This window comes from Girardinichthys multiradiatus, chromosome 2 (genome assembly GCF_021462225.1).
Source record: "Girardinichthys multiradiatus isolate DD_20200921_A chromosome 2, DD_fGirMul_XY1, whole genome shotgun sequence".
Lineage (NCBI taxonomy): Eukaryota > Metazoa > Chordata > Actinopteri > Cyprinodontiformes > Goodeidae > Girardinichthys > Girardinichthys multiradiatus.
Window position 1 is genome coordinate 7555668 of NC_061795.1, and position 21429 is coordinate 7577096.

The window sequence follows — 21429 nt, forward strand, 5'->3', positions numbered from 1 at the left end:
CCCAAGAAATGTACCATCACAGGATTAAATGACTATAGACTTGTCGCCCTGACATCTGTCATGAAATCCTTTCAGCTACTGTTGTTGCTTAAAAGGCATAAAGGTCAGCAAATGATACACTCAACTTGGGACTACATCCTGCACCACCCCAATGACATACGCCAGGATCCTGTTTGTGGGCTTCAGCTCGGCCTTGAACACCATAAACCCAGACATCCTCCAACAGAAGCTCACCCAGCTCAAGGTCCCTGCCTCTACCTGTCAGTGGATCACCAGCTTCCTGAAGGACCTGCAGGAGCAGGTGAGGCTGGGGAGCATCTCCTGCACAAGAGCCATCATTTCCAGAAACCTGATATGGTCCTCACATATAGACAGTGTTCGGAAGAAGGCCCAGCAGAGACTGTACTGTCTGAGGCAACTCAAGAAGTACAACCTTCCACAGGAGCTGCTGGTCATTTTCTACACTGCCATAATTCAGTCTGTCCTATCTTCATCCATCTCAGTGTGGTTTGGTTCATCCACAAAACAGGACAGGTCCAAACTGCAACAAACTATTAGATCTGCAGAGAGAATCATCAGGCTGACCTCCCTCCATCCAGGACTTATATAGGTCTAGGGTCAGGAAAAGAGCTGCTAAAATATCTGCAGACCCCACACACCCTGCGCATTAACTGTTTAGGCTTCTACCTTCAGGTGGCGCTACAGAGCGCTGTCTGCTAAAACCAGTCACCACAGAGACAGTTTCTTACCCCAGGCTGTTTCTCTGATGAACACTTGAAAGTTAGAGTCCCAGAACAACACCATGCATACTTGGACTGATCTCACATCATATTCCGTTGTAAAGTTAATTGTGTATATATGTACAGTACAGACCAAAAGTTTGGACACACCTTCTCATTCAAAGAGTTATCTTTATTTTCATGACTATGAATATAGTAGCTTCACACTGAAGGCATCACAACTATGAATTAACATGTGGAATTATATACTGAACAAAAAAGTGTGAAACAACTGAAAATATGTCTTATATTCTAGGTTCTTCAAAGTAGCCACCTTTTGCTTTGATTACTACTCCGCACACTCTTGGCATTCTTCAAGAGGTAGTCACCTGAAACGGTTTTCCAACAGTCTTCAAGGAGTTCCCAGAGATGCTTAGCACTTGTTGGCCCTTTTGCCTTCACTCTGCGGTCCAGCTCACCCCAAACCATCTCGATTGGGTTCAGATCCGGTGACTGTGGAGGTCAGGTCATCTGGCGCAGCACCCCATCACTCTCCTTCTTGGTCAAATAGCCCTTACACAGCCTGGAGGTGTGTTTGGGGTCATTGTCCTGTTGAAAAATAAATGATGGTCCAACTAAACGCAAACCGGATGCAATGGCATGCCGCTGCAAGATGCTGTGGTAGCCATGCTGGTTCAGTATGCCTTCAAATTTGAATAAATCCCCAACAGTGTCACCAGCAAAGCAGCCCCACACCATCACACCTCCTCCTCCATGCCTCACGGTGGGAACCAGGCATGTGGAGTCCATCCATTCACCTCTTCTGCGCCGCACAAAGACACGGTGGTTGGAACCAAAGATCTCAAACTTGGACTCATCAGACCAAAGCACAGATTTCCACTGGTCTAATGTAAATTCCTTGTGTTCTTTAGCCTAAACAAGTTTCTTCTGGTTGTTGCCTGTCCTCAGCAGTGGTTTCTTAGCAGCTAGTTTACCATGAAGGTCCGATTCACACAGTCTCCTGTTAACAGTTGTTCTAGAGATGTGTCAGCTGCTAGAACTCTGTGTGGCATTGACCTGTTCTCTAATCTGAGCTGCTGTTAACCTGCGATTTCTGAGGCTGGTGACTCGGATGAACTTATCGTCCGCAGAAGAGGTGACCCTTGGTCTTCCTTTCCTCATGTGAGCCAGTTTCTTTGTAGCGCTTGATGGTTTTTGCGACTGCACTTGGGGACACTTTCAAAGTTTTCCCAATTGTTTGGACTGACTGACCTTCATTTCTTAAAGTAATGATGGCCACTCATTTTTCTTTACTTAGCTGCTTTTTTCTTGCCATAATACAAATTCTAACAATCTATTCAGTAGGACTATCAGCTGTGTACTGTATCCACCTCCTGCACAACACAACTGATGGTCCCAAACCCATTTATAATGCTCGAAATCCCACTTATTAAACCTGACAGGGCACACCTGTGAAGTGAAAACCATTTCAGGTGACTACCTCTTGAAGCTCATCAACAGAATGCCAAGAGTGTGCGGAGCAGTAATCAAAGCAAAAGGTGGCTACTTTGAAGAACCTAGAATATAAGAGATATTTTCAGTTGTTTCACAATTTTTTGTTCAGTATATAATTTCACGTGTTAATTCGTAGTTTTTATGCCTTCAGTGTGAAGCTACAATAATCATGAAAATAAAGATAACTCTTTGAATGAGGTGTGTCCAAACTTTTGGTCTGTACTGTACATTCAAAAAGATATTTTTTATTTCCATTATTGTATAAAAAAAATATTCACTGATAGCAAAGTGTATCGAGTCAAATTCTTTGTTTTTTTGTACAAACTTGGCAATAAAGCTTTCTGATTCTGAACGCATCATTGTGATACTAAGGGAGTGGAAGAGTGGGCGATTTTCCATGCTGGACATGAACGCAGCATTGCACGCACAAGAGTGTAAAGACGTCGCTGGTACTGTCAACAAAGCATGGCCGATAGAAAGAGCTCGAAAGTATGGCTCCACTTTTCAAAAAGCAATGCAGATTACGCTCGCTGCAATATTTGTGATGCGAAGTGCAAGGCCAGTGGCAGGAATACTAATCTGAGGAAGCACCTGGTTAAGCACAAGATTTTTCTCGTCAGCCCCAGATATATGGCTAAAACTCCTGCATTTGGTACCATTAGCCCGCCTGCATCCATTAGCAATTCGTTGTCTGCAACCAGCAACATCGAAGAAGAAATGTTTGAAAAAACTGAGATGTTACATTACAAACAGCTGGATGATGTTTGGATATATTCATCAACGTTTACATATTGAGAAAAAAATACGTTAAATAGAAAAAGTGAGATTTTATTATTAAATAAATTAACATTTATAACTACATAAACACACACAAAAGTACCAAAAACTGGTAACGTTGAGTACCGATCCCCAGGTACCGGGCATCGGTACCGTATAGGTTCAAATGTGAAAGGTACCCATACCTAGTCATCACATATAAACACTGTTTGGAAAAAGGCCCAGAAGGGACTTTAATTCCAGGGTCAACTCAAGAAGTATAACCCTCCACAGCAACTCCTGGTCATCTCTTACTCTGCCATGATTCAGTCTGTCTTGTGTCTGCTCTGACAGTGTGGTTTGGCTCATCTACAGAACAGAAAAGTTTTACACTACAACGAACAATCAGGTCTGCAGAGATAATCATGGTAGTCATTGTAACCACCCTAACTGTTACGGCTGTTGACCTGAATTACCATGATGCAGCTTCAGTATGCAATTTTGACTAAGGCAGCACACTGAGGAGATTGGCTGATTTGGACTCTGGGCCCGCCTCCTTCCTGCTGATCTCCGATTGGACCGGCCTTGGAACACTGGACCAATAACGTCTTTTAGTTTGGGACTGATGGTTTAATTTAGAGATTTTATTTTGGTTTTTGTATATTTTAGTACAGCCCATGCCCTAAGAAATGTTCCTTGGGTTTGACATTTATATTTCCTTCGCCTACAACACTTGTAGTGTTGTCTCTTTTTGTTCCCAAAACCTTGTAAATAAACCTTTTAACCTGACCTTACCATCTGGACAACAATTTTTATGTTACCCTGTTCTTCTGTGCCAACTGGGGGCGTAACACTAACCCTAACCCTCAGAGACATCTGCGGTGCAAAACCTAGTTTCCCCTGAAATTCCTATGAACATGAGGTATATGACTAGCAACAGGGCTGTTAGCCAGACCATGTTGTTCTCCATTAGCAATAGTTTCTCGTCTCTAAGGCTGCTTCCATGACACAAACATCCTCAGAAATTTTCCCAGTTTGCAAAGACATCATTTTTTTAAATTTCCTGCTTGTGCCTCGCATAGTGTAGCATTGTGAGTCTCCAGCTAGTGCCGAGATGGGGGCACATCCACACAGATTTGTGAGTAAATTTGTGTGTGTGATGAAAATTGAATATATCATGTCAGTGGAAGTCTGTTTATTTGATTTTTCTCACTTTGTACATCAAAGTTAATTTAGTGGATCTGAGCGTAGCAGGAGCCGCCTCAAAGGTGATTTTCCACTTAGTTTTTTTAAACCTGGAAAAAGTGTGTCAGCTGAAGCTAATGCTGATTAAATCACTGTCTCTATCTCTATTACTTCCACACATACAGTCTTGAGAAAGTTGTGTTTTCTTCAGTTCAATATACAGGTCCTTCTCAAAATATTAGCATATTGTGATGAAGTTCATTATTTTCCATAATGTCATGATGAAAATTGAACATTCATATATTTTAGATTCATTGCACACTAACTGAAATATTTCAGGTCTTTTATTGTCTTAATACGGATGATTTTGGCAAACAGCTCATGAAAACCCAAAATTCCTATCTCACAAAATTAGCATATTTCATCCGACCAATAAAAGAAAAGTGTTTTTAATACAAAAAACGTCAACCTTCAAATAATCATGTACAGTTATGCACTCAATACTTGGTCGGGAATCCTTTGGCAGAAATGACTGCTTCAATGCGGCGTGGCATGGAGGCAATCAGCCCGTGGCACTGCTGAGGTCTTATGGAGGCCCAGGAGGCTTCGATAGCGGCCTTTAGCTCATCCAGAGTGTTGGGTCTTGAGTCTCTCAATGGTCTCTTCACAATATCCCACAGATTCTCTATGGGGTTCAGGTCAGGAGAGTTGGCAGGCCAATTGAGCACAGTGATACAATGGTCAGTAAACCATTTACCAGTGGTTTTGGCACTGTGAGCAGGTGCCAGGTGGTGCTGAAAAATAAAATCTTCATCTCCATAAAGCTTTTCAGCAGATGGAAGCATGAAGTGCTCCAAAATCTCCTGATAGCTAGCTGCATTGACCCTGCCCTTGATAAAACACAGTGGACCAACACCAGCAGCTGACACGGCACCCCAGACCATCACTGACTGTGGGTACTTGACACTGGACTTCTGGCATTTTGGCATTTCCTTCTCCCCAGTCTTCCTCCAGACTCTGGCACCTTGATTTCCGAATGACATGCAGAATTTGCTTTCATCCGAAAAAAGTACTTTGGACCACTGAGCAACAGTCCAGTGCTGCTTCTCTGTAGCCCAGGTCAGGCGCTTCTGCCGCTGTTTCTGGTTCAAAAGTGGCTTGACCTGGGGAATGCGGCACCTGTAGCCCATTTCCTGCACACGCCTGTGCACGGTGGCTCTGGATGTTTCTACTCCAGACTCAGTCCACTGCTTCCGCAGGTCCCCCAAGGTCTGGAATCGGCCATTCTCCACAATCTTCCTCAGGGTCCGGTCACCTCTTCTCGTTGTGCAGCGTTTTCTGCCACACTTTTTCCTTCCCACAGACTTCCCACTGAGGTGCCTTGATACAGCACTCTGGGAACAGCCTATTCATTCAGAAATTTCTTTCTGTGTCTTACCCTCTTGCTTGAGGGTGTCAATAGTGGCCTTCTGGACAGCAGTCAGGTCGGCAGTCTTACCCATGATTGGGGTTTTGAGTGATGAACCAGGCTGGGAGCTTTAAAGGCCTCAGGAATCTTTTGTAGGAGTTTAGAGTTAACTCGTTGATTCAGATGATTAGGTTCATAGGTCATTTAGAGACCCTTTTAATGATATGCTAATTTTGTGAGATAGGAATTTTGGGTTTTCATGAGCTGTATGCCAAAATCATCCGTATTAAGACAATAAAAGACCTGAAATATTTCAGTTAGTGTGCAATGAATCTAAAATATATGAATGTTCAATTTTCATCATGACATTATGGAAAATAATGAACTTTATCACAATATGCTAATATTTTGAGAAGGACCTGTATTAAGACAGAGTTTGTGAACCTGTCAATACTTTGCTACAGAACCTGAATTAGACATTGTTGAAACAGACTGTTACGAAGAGAGGTGGGGTGTGGAAAAGAGGAGACATCCCTCTGACTTGACTGAACAACAAAAGTCAGAAGTGAGTTTATTGTCTTCCAGGCAGTACACAAAAACACAGCTCGCTAAATGGCAGCCCATCCATCTCCCTGGCACACCAGGAGTCCACCCATATCTACCCTTAGAACCCACATTCTCAATTCAAATTAGCCTATCACATCACAGGGAGAATGGAGAAAACAAAGTAGATTCAATTTCAGATAAATAATGTTAACAATGTTAACAATCATTTATTAATAACCCAATCAGTGACCCAACCAAACAATGTAGTATTCAGTACATTGCACAACCATTACAAAGTAGTTAGGGAAGAACTTGGTGCTTCCTAATGCAGACATTTATGGACAGTGAGACCTTTTCTCATGTTCCAACCAGAACCCTCAATGTATTTTATTGACACTATGGCCCTGATCTTGGAAGATCGCGCTAAATTGCTTGTACAAAGAAAGTTGCATGTGCAATAAGTAGGCGTGTTGAATGCGATTTTCAAAGATTGAGCATCTGTTATTCTCGTCCTTAATGATGAAGGAAACAAGGTAAGTTGTTACCTTCCTTCTTTGATTTGAAAAGAGGTGCAGACCGCCCTATTTAAATAAGGACATTACATGTGCTACTTGGCTGGCTGCCACTGCCCCCAGCGGAAAAAGAGGAAAAGCGAACAAAGCTGTGTTGCTTGAAGCATGCAGGGGTTGTTGCTCTGCATCATTATAAATGATCCAATTGCTGAGTTTTTCCTTCTGTTCCATTCTGGTCCTGTTTTTCTGGACGGTTACAGTTAGTTAACTTTTGTCATTGCTATTCACAGCAGCAGGTTTGTCATCTCAGCCTCTCCCCTGTCAAGATTATTTCTCCTATTTGTTAATCTGCGCTGGGCGCTTCTGAGTGCGTAATTGTGCATGCAGAAGGCTGAGTTTGAAGTTCTTGAAGCAGATGCTTTATGTTTGTGGTCCGGGCGGACCCACTGAAGCAAAGACTACATTCTGCTTTGCCTTTAATAAAAATATTGGATTACAGGCTTTTGCACAGGAGGGCAGAGCTGTGTGCCATCGGTGTGCACACGGAGCAGAAGACTCGGATCAAGGAAGACTCAGTTGACGAGCAATCTGCAATCAATGTTCTTTCCTGCCACACAGTCTTTTAAAGTTTCAATTGTTTTTTGGTGACACAAAGAAGCACTGAAAATGAAGGGCTTGATCTGAGAGATGTGAAACACAGAATTAATACATAGGCTAGAAGGCAGACGAACACGAAAAGCAGAGGGTCTGATGACAGAGTCAATAGTGTAGGGATCAATGAAGCGAGGAGACAGTTTCTTGGACATAGGCTTTAACGGTATATCCCGAGAGGACAACCAAACCTTTTGGCCTGGACGGTACATCGGAGCAGGCCACCGTCTTCGATCAGCATACTTCTTGTCTTGGTTCACAGTGCGAAGAAGAGCTCCGGAAGCTGTTCCCCAGAACGGAGGCAACAGCTATGTCCTTCTCATCAGTAGGAAATAGTGGTGGTTGGTAGCTGATGGAGACCTCGAATGGTGAAAGGCTAGTAGCTGATGAAATCTGTGAATTTATGGCATATTCTACCCAGGGGAGATAAATACTCCAATCTAAGGGTTCTGTGGGAGTCATGCTCCTGAGAATGGACTCTACCTGCTGGTTCATACGTTCGGTCTGTCCATTAGATTGGGGGTGGTACCCAGAGGTCAGGGAGGTCTTAGCTCCCAGAGCTAAACAAAACTGTTTCCAAACACGAGAAACAAACTGAGGGCCACGATCAGACAGAATGTCCTGCGGAATGCCATGTAAGCGAAAAACATGTTGTACTAACAGCTGAGCAGTCTGAAAAGCAGATGGAAGTTTCTTTAAAGGTACAAGGTGGCAGGACTTAGAAAAACAGTCCACTGTTGTGAGGATGACCGTTATACCTTTAGAGATGGGTAACCTGGTCACAAAATCAAGAGCTATGTGTGACCAGGGGCGTTTGGGGCTGTTGAGAGGTTGGAGTAACCCATATGGTGGCTGGTTACCCGATTTCTGCCAGGAACAGAATGAGCACGCTTGTACATATTCCCTGACATGTTTATGGAGGGATGGCCACCAAAAACGCCTGGAAATGAGTGAAATAGTACAGCTAACCCCTGGATGACCTGAAAACTTAGTGGTATGAAACCAACAGATTAGCCTAAACCTAACAGATGCAGGAACAAATACCCTGTTAGGAGGTCCAGTGCCTGAGTCAGGTTTGTTTCACTTGGCCTGATTCACAAGATCCTCAACCTCCCAAACTAGAGCCCAAAAAGTCCAATGAGGTGGTATGATAGGTTCTGCCTCCCTCTCCGTGGTATCTGGTGAGTAAAGCCGGGCCAAAGCATCCGGTTTAACATTCTTGGAACCCAGCCTATATGAGATGGAGAGGTCGAACTGGGAGAAGAAACGTGACCAACGTGATTGGTGTGGGTTCAGTCTTTTGGCTGATTGTAAGTAGGCCAGATTTTTGTGATTGGTCCATACTAAAATGGGGTGTTTAGCACACTCCAGCCAATGTCTCCATTCCTCAAGAGCTAACTTTATAGCAAGTAACCCTCTGTCTCCCACATCATAGTTCCTCTCTTTGCTGGTTAGTCAATGAGAAAAAAAAGCACATGGATGGAGTTTTCCATCCGTGGAAGACTGCTGAGATAACACAGCTCCAACTCCTGTTTCTGAGGCGTCAACCTCTCTAAGAACATCATTTATGAGTGACTGAAAAACTGCTGGAGCGTTACTCAGTCCAAAAGGCATCACCATGTATTCAAAGTTTCCTAACGGGGTTTTGAAGGCGATCTTCCACTCATCCCCCTGGCAGATCTTAACTAAATGGTAGGCGTTATTGAGCTCTAATTTGGTGAAAACAGTAGAACCATGAACCAGTACAAAAGCCAAGGACAGGAGTGGGAGAGGATATTTATTTTTTTATTGTGATTTGGTTTAGCCCTCTATAGTCGATACATGAGCGGAGAGAACCATCTTTTTTCCCGACAAAGAAAAAACCTGCACCGAGTGGAGATGAAGAGGGGTGAATTAAACCAGTTACCAAGGACTCATTGATATAATTCTCCATGACTTTTTGTTCAGGTCCTGAGATGTTATATAGCCTACTAGAAGGTTAGGGGGGCACCGGGAAGCAAATCTATTGCACAGTCATAAGGTCTATGCGGAGGCAACGATAATGCCTTGGATTTGCTAAAAACTAACCTTAGATCATGGTACTCTGAAGGAAGGCTACAGAGATCGGTAATCTCATTTTCTGCTGGAGCTGAATCAGTGGGGAGAGAGGCGACAGCTGACTGCAGGCAAGAGGAAAGACAGTTAGTAGACCAGGACTCAACTCGGCTTTCAGCCCAATTAATATGTGGATTGTGCTTCTTAAGCCAAGGGAAACCTAAAACAATGGAGTTCAATGCAATAGGAAACACAAAAAAAGAAATCTTCTCCCTATGATTACCAGAAAGTATTAGAGTCAGAGATTTGGTTCGATGGATTGTAATTTTTGCCCATCTAACGCTGAAACTAACTGAGGTGCGGGAAGCAGCTCAGTCTCTATCTGTGCCTCACTAACTAACCTCTGATCTATAAGGTTTTGGTCGCTTCCTGAGTCAATCAGAGCAGACAGGTTCCGAATAGGATGGTGAGAAATTAATGAGGCTGGTAAACTAAGTCTGGGGGCTAGTGAACGGTCTGCCAGTTTTCCCTCACTTACTGACGGACCTGGCCTTTTGGTCCCGTGGAGCAGACTGTGCAGTCAGCAAGAAAATGCTCAGAAGATCCACAGTAAAAACACCGGTTTGTCTGGCGGCTTCTCAGTCTCTCCTCGGGGGAAAGCCGAGTATGCCCGACCTGCATGGGTTCAACCTCAGAACTCTGAGAAACAAATGTGGGGCGAACAGTCTACGAAGTTTGACTAGGGAGATGGGTCTTAACAAAGCTTTGTTCAAGTCGGGATCTCTTTCTCTCCCTCATCCGATGATCTAGTCTGGTGGTTAAATTGATTAACTAATTTAATGACTTAGGCCCATCAATTAAGGCCAACTCGTCTTTTAATGGCTCACTTAAAGCCTGGAAAAAGGCAGCTCTAAGTGCACAATCGTCACACCCAGAGGTTGCTGCAAGGGTACGAAAATCAATTGAGAACTCAGCAACTGACTGGTTCCTCTGTTTTAAAGACCACAATGTTCACGCTGTGGCGGTCTGATCTATTTCACAGGAAAAAACCTGTCTCAACTCTTTCTCAAATTCTGAGAGTATGCAACCAAAATTGGAACAGTCAGAAAAACGCGCCTCAGCCCATTTCAGGGCTTTACCAGTAAGCAACCCCAGAACATAGGAAATCTTTACATAGTCATGTGGGAAAGACTGCGGGGAGCAGTTGAAAATGAGCATACATTGCAGAAGGAAACCCTTACAGTCTCCCTTTTCTCCGGAAAACTTCTCAGGATTAGGGGAAGTGACATCACGTGAGTGCGGAAGCTGCTGAGAAGCAGGAGAAGCTGAAGTGCCCTTTAAGGCCGAGGAGGTGAAATTGCTTAGGGTATGTTGTACTAAGGAAGCTAGTTGCTCGATTTGTTGATTAGTTTGTCTCTGCTGTTCAATGAGGAAACGGAGAGAGGAGTCATGGGTTTGAAGTTAGTGATGTTATTCTGAAAGGGTTCTCCTGAAAGCTTATGCTGGGTCAGGTTGGCCAGAGTGTTCTGTCATATTGTTTTTAACAGCTTTGACCCACATGCAGAAAGCAATCAGGAGACAGAGTTTGACGGCAAGGATTTTATTTAATTACAAGAAGGCAAAGACAAAGCAAAGTCAGGGCAAGGATAATTGTGGCTTGAGATATACCACTAAGGGCAACACTCTAGCAGTGAGTTGCTGGCAGCCTCCTCCTTAAATACTCCTCAGCAGATGATCAGGGAGATAGAGAACACCTGTCACCTCTCCTCCAGGTTCAAACGCCATTTAGAGGCTAAGCACAGTAAACAGCACCAAACACACAGACATGGCACAGATCCTGACAGTAGAGACAGTGGACAGTCCCTGGCGACTTTGCAGCAATCCCTCATACTGAGCATGCATGTAGCAACAGCGGAGAGGAAAAACTCCCTTTTAACAGGAAGAAACCTCCAGCAGAACCAGGCTCAGTGTGAGCGGCCATCTGCCACGACCGACTGGGGGTTTGAGAGAACAGAGCAGAGACACAAAGAGAACAAATAATCATTGATCCAGGAGTCCTTTCTATGTGAAGGAAAAATAAATGTTAATGGATGTAGCTCCTTTAGTCGTTTCACCTAGAAAGAAAGAATAGATAAATGCTGAGCCAGTTTTCAAGGTTAGAGTCTGAAAGAGAGCACATAGTTAGTCACAGTAGAACCTCAGTCAATTGCCATGTCTAGGAGAGAGAAAGGGTTAAACACTAAAAGACAGGGCCATGTGGGTCATTGGTAGAGGGTGAGCATTAAGTTGTTGCCAGCAGAAGCTTGGACGATGCCCCTCTCCAGAAAGGTGTCACAAGTAGACACAGAGTCAGGCCAGTTGTAGCTTCTAGGAAGAGAAAAGAGGGAGAACATAAATTTAAAAACTGTAATAACAGCAAATTATGCAGAATTAGAGAGTAGTGTGAGAATGTAGCGAAGAGGGTGAAAGTGGTCATTAGGTCCTCCAGCAGCCTAAGCCTATAGCAGCATAACTACAGAGCTAGCTCAGGATAACCTAAGCCAGTCTAACTATAAGCTTTATCAAAAAGTAATGTTTTAAGCCTAGCCTTAAAAGTATACAGTTTGTCCATCTAGAGCCCACTGATGGATTATACTAAAAACCACGATTGGGATACCTCTCTCGGTCAGATTGACAACAACCATTGGAAAAGAGAAGGGGTCATACAGGTAGCAGAAATGGAGGGTGTGTTTGCACCTCAACCAACAGGCAGAGTGGTTTAGGCTAAACCTGACTCCCCCTTACTCCATCCAACAGGGAGGGAAGAAGATGGAAGTAAAAAATAAGGAAGATAGCTCAGGATAACCTAAGCCACTCTAACTATAAGCTTTATCAAAAAGGAAAGTTTTAAGCCTAGCCTTAAAAGTAGACAGGGTGTCTGCCTCATGGACTAAAACTGGGAGCTGGTTCCACAGGAGAGTACCCTGATGACTAAAAGATCTGCCTCCCATTCTACTTCTAGAGACTCTAGGAACCACCAGTAAACTTGCAGTCTGAGAACGAAGTGCTCTGTTAGGAACGTATGGAACAATCAGATCTCTGATGTATGATGGAGCTAGATAATTAAGGGCTTTATATGTGAGGAGAAGAATTTTAAATTCTATTCTGGATTTAACAGTGAGCCAATGAAGGGAAGCTAAAGGAGGGGAAATATGATCTCTCTTTTTAATTTTCATCAGAACTCTTGCTGCAGCACTTTGAATCAGCTGAATGCTTTGAACAGCATTTTGTGGACATCCAGATAGTAAAGAATTACAGTAGTCCAGCCTTGAAGTAACAAATACATGGACTAGTTTTTCAGTGTCACTCCTGGACAGGATAGTTCTAATTTTGGCAATGTTCCAGAGATGAAAGAAGGAAATCCTAGAAACCTGTTTTCCAGTGGACACCAACATTTGGCCAATTTCATCTTCAGCAAAATTACTAAGGAACAGACAACGTTTGGCTTCTGAAATTCCATAGTTATTCTTTCATAAGCTCTGCTCACAAGGCTTGGTATCGTGTCTAATACTATGTTTTCATATGTATTCTTACATAAAGTAATTAAATTAATATTTGTTTTAAAAAAGGGAATTTGTATCAACCATTTTTCAAAAATAATGTGAAAGCTAACTTATTTTTGAAGATGTTTGGCCCTTTTTAAATCACTGAAAAAGATTTAGTAAATTTTATAAATTATTGAGTAGATAGAAATTAACATTTATGTCAAAAGTTACTTGTAATAACGTATTTGTTGTTTGAAATCTCATATATTTTACTTAGAATTTTATCAATTTATTTGCTTTCTCTTGTAAATGCAACTTGATTTTTAGCTTGCAGTAAAATAAAATATAGCTAATTGAAAAACTGAAAATTGCTTGGAAAATATTGCCTTATGTTTTTCAGTCTGATCCAGGTAATAGTTTTTATAATGTAAGCTGGAATGATATAATTTTCTTGCAGTTTAATCAGCACTCCAGATGGATTGATCAATTCTGGCAAAATGCACATTTCTTAGAAAATAATTGCAATGCTAAAATGACACTGAACTGTAGTAATGAATCAGATGTAACCTTATAATCAAATTGATAATAAGTGTATGTGTAGAAGATAATTATGTAGGGGTTTTCCTTCACAGTACCAGAAAAGATGGGCTTTGGGCACATGCAGTTGTGATTCATTTGATCAGGAAGTAACATTAATTGTACTTTCACACTATGAGGTGGGCACAGAGAGCCTTGGAGTCTTACCTTTAGATTGTAATGGAGCACATATAGGTGTCTTCCTTTGGAATAAAGGTGGGTAGAATGGAAAAGGTTAGCAGCATCTAGGAAGAGAAAACTCAGAGCTGAACAGTTGGGTTAGTCTGAGACATAGTCCCTCCACTATTAATAGTGATACTGATTCTGTGGACAGGATAAGCAAAACAGTTAAAAATGAAATACAAATGGCTGTATTTTGGTTTATAACCATAAAATCTCTATAATCCCACATGTGTTTGTACAGTGTGTTTCCTATTTAACACCTTCAACAGAGGACACAGTGATGTCAGAGTTGGACTTATTTCTATGTAAAAGGCACAAAGTACGAAAATAAACTAACTGAAAAACTAAACAGTCTCATGTTCTGTTCACTGTGATTTAAAAAAATTCCACATAAATTAAAGGTTAAAATAAAACTTTTTACTGGGCACCATGCTGCCAAAATAAAAAAATAACAGGCAGAATATGCTGGAGATAGGCACCAGCTCCACCGCGACCCACTATGGAATAAGCGGTAGAAAATGACTGACTGACTGACAGGCAGAATATGAGGTACAAAGATATTTATCAAGTTTTTACAGACCGTTACTAATTTATATCGGACCTGGTATGGTTTTAACTTTTTAACCATTTCACAGTATAAACACAACCAAAGCACTAAGTCAGCCGCTAAACTCAAATATACTGTTCTAATATCATTTCACAGCTGTTTAGAAAAGAAAACTCCAGCATTGAAAGGGTTTTTCTAAACAGTTCTGCTAAATGCCAAAAGGTGTAGCTTGTAACAACATGACCTGTCAGACAACAATATTTATCTCTTAGGATAACATTTTCAATGCCGTTCTTCTTTTTAAGAGTCTGATTTGCTCCTTGGGCGTCAGGAATGTTATCTTGAGGCTGTCTGTTATGGCTGCCTGTACAGAACCTCAGGCATTGTCAACAGACATGGAGAACATTCTTCCTTGTCTGCCTAGCAGGCTGTGTGTCAGAGCTCTGTCCTCTTTTCTCAATGTCCAGCAGTTTATGCTGTGGATGTTGAGTTTGGTTCTCCATGTTGACAGGCATCAATTGGTCCGATCAGTCAGAGACCAAACAAATTCACCCTTTAATGGCTACAGCTGTACTTCTGCAACATAAGTTAGTCTTAGTTTCTGAGATAAATTATTGATGTAGCTGGTGATGCAATGCCTCGCTACACACAACCCTGTCCCCTTAACAATCCCAGGGAAATCTGGAAAGACCTACTCCAGACCAGGACCTCCGTGTGTGCGTGTGTTGCTGTCATGCAGAAATTTTACATAAATGAAACATGCTAAACCACACAAATTTAAGTATCCTTTCCATCCCAATGGTGACCAAGTTATAAACCCATTAATCTACCAACTTTGGACTCTTCAATCAGATTTACTTGCAGTTAACATGTGATTTGGTTTATTTTATGTTATCCAATACACAAAATGAATGTCCACACATCTTCCACTAATTAAATGAAAGTGCTTGTGCTTTAAACTTCATTGGGTTCATCTTTCACATAGATTATGATTACTGGATTTGTTATTTACCTTATTGCTTTATGTATGATTCAGTTCCCCAGGATTTTATGTATTTATATAGACTTATAGGTATTATCTTTAGCACGTTGCATGAGCAGTGTGTTTGGGATCATTGTCATGCTGGAAGACCGAGCCACATTCCATCTTCAATGCTCTCACCAATGGAAGGAGGTTTTGGCTTAAAATCTCATGATACATGGGCCCAATCATCCAATCATTCTTCACTTAACAAGGATCAGTCGTCCTGTCCCTGTTGCAGAAAAACAGCCCCAAAGCACGATGTTTCCAACCCCATGCTTCACAGTAGGCATGGTGTTCTTGGGATGAAACTCAGCATTTTTCTTCCTCCAAACACGATGAGTTGAGTTTGTGCCAAAAAGTTCTATTTTTGGTTTCATCTGACCACATGATATTCTCCCAATCCCAATCCTGGTGTCCTTCGACAGCTCTTTGGTCTTGGCTGTGGTTGAGTTTGAAGTCTGACTGTTTGAGGCTGCGGACAGTTGTCTTTTATACAGATAATGAGTTCAAACAAGTCCCATTAATACAGGTAATGAGTGGAGGACAGAAGAGCTTCTTAAAGAAGAAGTTGCAGGTGTGTGAGGGCCAGACACCTTGCTTATTTGTGGCTGACCAAATACTTATTTTCCACCATAATTACATACAAATAAATTATTTAACAATCCTACAGTGTGATTTCCTGGATTATTTTTTTTTTTCATTTTGTCTCTCATAGTTGAAGCGTGTGATGATGAAAATTACAGACTTTTCTCATCTTTCTAAATAGGAGAACCCCACTGTAACTCAGAGCAGCAGGGGGTAGCATTGTTGCCTTGCAGCAAGAAGGTCCTCAGTTAGATTCTTTGGCTGAGCTCTTTCTGCTTGGAGTTTACATGTTCTCCCCGTACCAACCCCATGATTAATCAATTTATTTTATTTTTATTTTATTCCTCTCCTTAGGCGGTGTTTGTATTGCTCAGTCCCTAAAGATCCCTCGGGAGCCGAGACCTGGAGAGTTTGACAAGATTGTTCTCCGACTGTTGGAGACACTTAACGCCCGCGCTGTCATCATGTTTGCCAATGAGGATGATATAAGGTAAAAGCGTCTCACACCCACCATCTACCGCATGTCATTTTGAACTGATTGCTTCATTTTCATAGGTTACCTTATGAATAAAGTGTAACACCTTCAGAGAAAAACCTGGACATAGGTTTTATAGACAACAAAAGACAAAATGGCCATTTTGGTGCTTTTGGCAGTGACACACCTCATTGTTGAAGGGAGTGCGAGGGGGAGGCGGTGTGCAGCTTCACATATGCATACAAGCTATTGGAGCCTTCATATGTCCTTTAGAAAACTTGGATAAAAGGAGAATCCATGTGAAAGTTACAATTCATGTTGTTTTCTGTCTCCTTGGAGGGTTAGAAACCTTTAAAGGTTTAATTATTTTAAGAACAGAGTTTGTATGGACAGATGTGTTTATATCCTCAGTGGGTCTCTCCAGGCCAGATGTACATTAGATTTACCTGTTGCTGAACGGAACAAGCAAAACATGCAGCTGCAGCATAGAGACTGCTGGTAGGCTTCAGCATAAATCATTTAGTTTAGACTATGGATTCATTAAATAAAGGAGGTTGCATTGAACTTATAAGGTTTCACAGCAGCTATAGTGTGTACAGTAACATTGTTAAAAGACTTTGCTTTATTTTACTAAAGCTAGTGTTATAATTATGAATATGAATATATTATTTAATATTTAATATAATTTTTTTAATATTTTATCAAATAATATGTTGGTCTGTTAAGGGTTGTCCTGTGAATACCGGTCCAATAAGGCAGTGGTATTAGGACAAAGTCAAAAGGAATGAGCCAAGCTCTGACATTATTGAACAGCAAAACTCTGCACACACATGGAATGAATTCACACAATTTCTTAAAATACAAGAATTTATTAACAAAAATAAGTCAACTAAAAATCAAACATTTTTCAATCAACAAACTCTTCACCATGCTAAAACAATCCAACTAAACTACTAATGGGCTATGTACAATATAAACAAGTTAATCAAAGATGGTTGAAACCATGACTGAAAGAGTGATGCGATATTATCATGCAATATTTATGTTTATGAACCAAGAATTGTCTTGAAGAATCTGGAAATGTATTTAAGTTAGTCTTGGAACTAACTTACGCAGTAATCAGCATACCTTTAAACAACCATTCACAATGCAAGATCATATAAAATATTAGTTTAATAAAATAATATTTTAAAGAATGATCTGCTGAATAAAACCAACCTTCTGGATGACCAATTCTCAATGGTGTTTAATTAGCTGCCTTTATTTATTAAAATAATATTTCAACCTGGAAAGACTCACATAATGGAGAAACAACAAGAAGACGGTTAAAGAGTTTATTATTGAAAGATTATTTCTTCGGCGCTCGGACCCCTGAGGGAGACGTGAGGAGGATGAAAATGAGTTTGAATAAACATCTTATGATTATGATTAGGTATGTCTTCCCCCCAAAAGGGCCGAAGCCAAGCGAGGCAGAACTGAAGGAAAATGGAGATCAGTTATGGATGATCTGAGATGAGCGGGGAGTAAAAACTCAGACCAAAATGTTTTAACAGATTAGACTCGAATGGGCTTACCCTGAGTTATAACTGAAGATGCGTGGATGGCCGCTGTCAGGTCGGGTGAAGATGGGCTGCACCTGACAGGCGTCAAGGTGGCTAGATGAATGCCTGCCAAGGCATGTTTGTAAACGCCTGCCAATGGTGTGTGAGAGCCCAACGGCTGAATGAAACACCTGCCAATGGCTGAGATCGTGAAAGCCTAACTATTTGAATGGGAATGCCTGCCATGGCATGGTTGAAAGCGCCTGAAGATGGCAGAGATAGAGAAGCCTAACCATCTAGATTTATATGCCTGTCAAGGCATGATGGAAAGCGCCTGGAGATGGCGGAGATAGAAAAAGCCTAACCATCTAAATGAGATGCCTGTCAAGGCATGATTGAAAGCGCATGGAGATGGCGGAGATAGAGAAGCCTAACCATCTAGATTGAGATGCCTATAAAGGCACGAATAAAAGCGCCTGTAGATGGCGGAGATAGAGAAAGCCTAACTAACTAAATAGATATGCCTGTCAAGGCATCAATGAAAGCGCCTGCCAATGGCGGAGATAGAGAAGTCTAACCATAGAGATAGAGATGTCTATAAAGGCATGAATGAATCGCCTGCCAATGGCGTGAATCAGCCTGACGGCTGAATGAAATGCCTGGCAATGGCATAGATAGTGATGAGCCTAAAGAGGCAGGATTGCTATGCCTGCCAAGGCATATTTCGATACGCTTGTCAATAGTGTAGACTAATGGGCCTGAAAAGGCTGAATGAGGAGCATGACAAGGCTTGGTTGGATATGCCTGCCAGTGGCGAAGATCCTGGTGCATCTGAAAGAGAGAAAACTAAAATAAAACTGTCTAAAAACGAGGTAAATGAATTGAAATAGGTGAATACGCAAATTTAAATAGGTTAGATATGAGAGCCAGGAATAGAGAAGGAAGATTAATAATTGATCTATCTAGAGGAAAGGATTGGATAAGCCCGACCACCACCAGTAATTGTGAGAGTTCTTACCTAAGAACTGATAAATAGTTGTGCGAATAAGACAGATAGGAGGTCAGGACGGACATACAAAGGGAACACTGATGAGGACCAGCGGCTGAGGTGTTGGAGCGAAGCTGTCGAAACTCCTAGTGAGGCGGTTGTAGTGGCCGCCCCAATTCGAAATGAGTGACCTAAGAACTGACTCGGGGAAGGCAGAAGGTTGGTATAAATGTCCGAATGCGTAAATTAATATTTTATATTCTACAGAGCAAACAGGTTTCTTTTAAAACTACATCCCCCTAGTAGAGGGAGCTAATACGAAGGTTTACTAGTTTTAATATAATAAACTAAGTAAACTCAGACAATAAAAATAATTTGCGTTGCATTTAATTGATTGTACGGAGGAAATATGAAAGCGATGGTTACAAATTTAATAAATATACATGGTAAAGCACTCAAGGAAAAGACTATCAAGGATAAACGGGGGTTGTAAATATTTAAGGTCAATAATTCAATTATGGTAAATAATAAGGCAAAGATTAAAAGTAGCATATTGTTAGAGTTACTGAAGGTTTTATGTTATGTATATTTTTTAGCAATAATGATGTGTTCACATGCAAGGCTCTGACAACGAAAGGATTGAGAACCATCCGCTTGAGAGACCCTCTTTTTAACCAAGATGCAACAGACCATAAAGAACTGAAACGAGGCCAATTGAGCCACAGGAATCAGAGGTAGTTTGCGTTATGACAAAATTCAGTGGCGAGAATAAACCAGTCTAGGCAAACTCCTGATTGATCGAGTTTGGATGCAGCTTTGGCAGAGAACGATTTGTGATATGTTAGAAAAATCTGGAAGCCCTGTTTGAAAAGAAGGTTGACAATGAGAGAGGAATAGGTAACGCGCTTATTCTATGCTCAGATAACAGAGTAGAAGACGTCTCTGAAATGCTTAAAGGTGGCCGAAAGCTCGCCAAAGGGGATTCTTAGAAAGGTGGGGAGTAGATAATTTAAACACAGCATTAAAGCCATCAGTAAAGCGAAACAGTGATCAACCTCGGGAGATAGTAAATGAGAGAAACCAGATGAATGAGCTGACCCTGCAGGATTTGGAGCGGCGCCTGAGTGAGATGTTAGAATGCATGGAAGTATATGATCTACCTGGATGTAAACGAGGAGTGGGAAACACAGCGTGCTTAAAGGGCATATGAATGAGGAAACAGTTCAGAAAAGAGAAAGGAGTGATATACATCTCACCCTTAGAGATGAGCCAGGAAGAGCATTGCGATGCTGAATGTCAGTGGGAGGAGCCAGGAGCGAGTTGAACATTATCTGAGCGGAGGAAATGCTCATGTGGCAGAATTGGAGGCGAACATCTGGAGGAGCTGAGTAAAGAAGATATGAAGCTCTGGAGAAAATCAATGGACAAGATGAATGAAGCAGGGAAGATTGTGAGATGACCGGAGTAGAAGAAGACGCCGGAGCCTGGGGTGCGGGAAGATCGGATTGAGAGACGAGATCGGAGGAGAACCACTGCAGAAGCCGGGCCGATGATGCGGCGGCGGTAGCCGGGGTGAAGGCAGGGCGACCTCGGCGACGCTTAGTAGGAGGATTGGAGGAGTTCTTAAGGCGCTTTCCACATGCCCGGAGCTGAGACGAGGGGAAAAGGGGCCATCAAGGCAGGAGGCCAGTCGAACGCTCCTACAAGCGGAGGAGGAGCAAGGAGGGCAGAATTCGACACAAACAGTGCGAGGAACCACCAAGTCGCCAGAAGCTAGTCGGACATGTCGGAGCTGATCGTCGAAGCTCAGCTGAAGAGGGGTGTCTTCCATGCAGAAGGTCTTTAAAAGTGATGCCCTGGGAGATGATTGGCCGAGAAGGAGTGCGGACCTGCCATTAATTGGTTCAGCCAGTGAGGAGTGATTGGACGAGACGGGGTGGTGAATCTTCCATGTTGAATTTTTGTTTAAACTCCTGTTGACTCTCTTGCAGCGGGTCTCTCATTATTCACCCTTGGAGCTACAGAGTCTTCCCCATCATCTGCGGCTTGTGTAGACATCTTCTCAGGTGTCTAACTTACTCCGATACATAAGACACAGGAGACATTTTCTGTTGTTGAAATGGTAGCCACACTGCCCCGTTCTGGTTCGAACACGCACTGACACCTTTATTACCTTTTACAATAGTAGTGCCAACTCAAAAGAATACAACAGTGGCATACATTGTACTCAACACTCAACACCCCCACTCAATGGTGCCACTCGCTTCAGCCATGACACTAGTTTCCAAATAAAAATGAACAAAACTTTTCAATCTTGGCCCTTGTGGCAGATTTTGTGAACACATCTGCGACCATGTTGTCTGTAGGACAGTACACCAAAACAATTTTACCCTGTAAAATGTTTGACCTTATGAAGTGATACTTAATGTCCACATGCTTGCTCCTCTGACGATTCACAGGATTCTTTGCAAGGCATATAGTCCCTTGGTTGTCCTCAAACACTTTAGCTGTTTGTTCAAAACTGTGGTCCATGTCCTGTAGTAGTTGAGATAGATAGAGCGCTTCTTGAATAGTAGCTGCCAATGCTAAATACTCAGCTTCACATGTTGACAATGAGACCATTTGCTGTTTTCTTGTTTTCCATGAAACGAAAGCACCTT

At 42.1% G+C, this 21429-nt stretch overlaps 1 protein-coding gene across 4 annotated transcripts in view; it reads left to right on the plus strand.

The window, feature by feature from the left end:
* The window catches only part of grm8b (glutamate receptor, metabotropic 8b), a 348353-nt gene that overhangs the window by 157578 nt on the left and 169346 nt on the right, over window positions 1-21429 (plus strand). For all 4 annotated transcript variants that reach the window (XM_047348689.1, XM_047348680.1, XM_047348696.1 and 1 more), the window contains one exon: window positions 16120-16255. In XM_047348689.1, the coding sequence (XP_047204645.1) occupies window positions 16120-16255 (136 nt within the window). The remainder of the gene's footprint in view (window positions 1-16119; window positions 16256-21429) is intronic.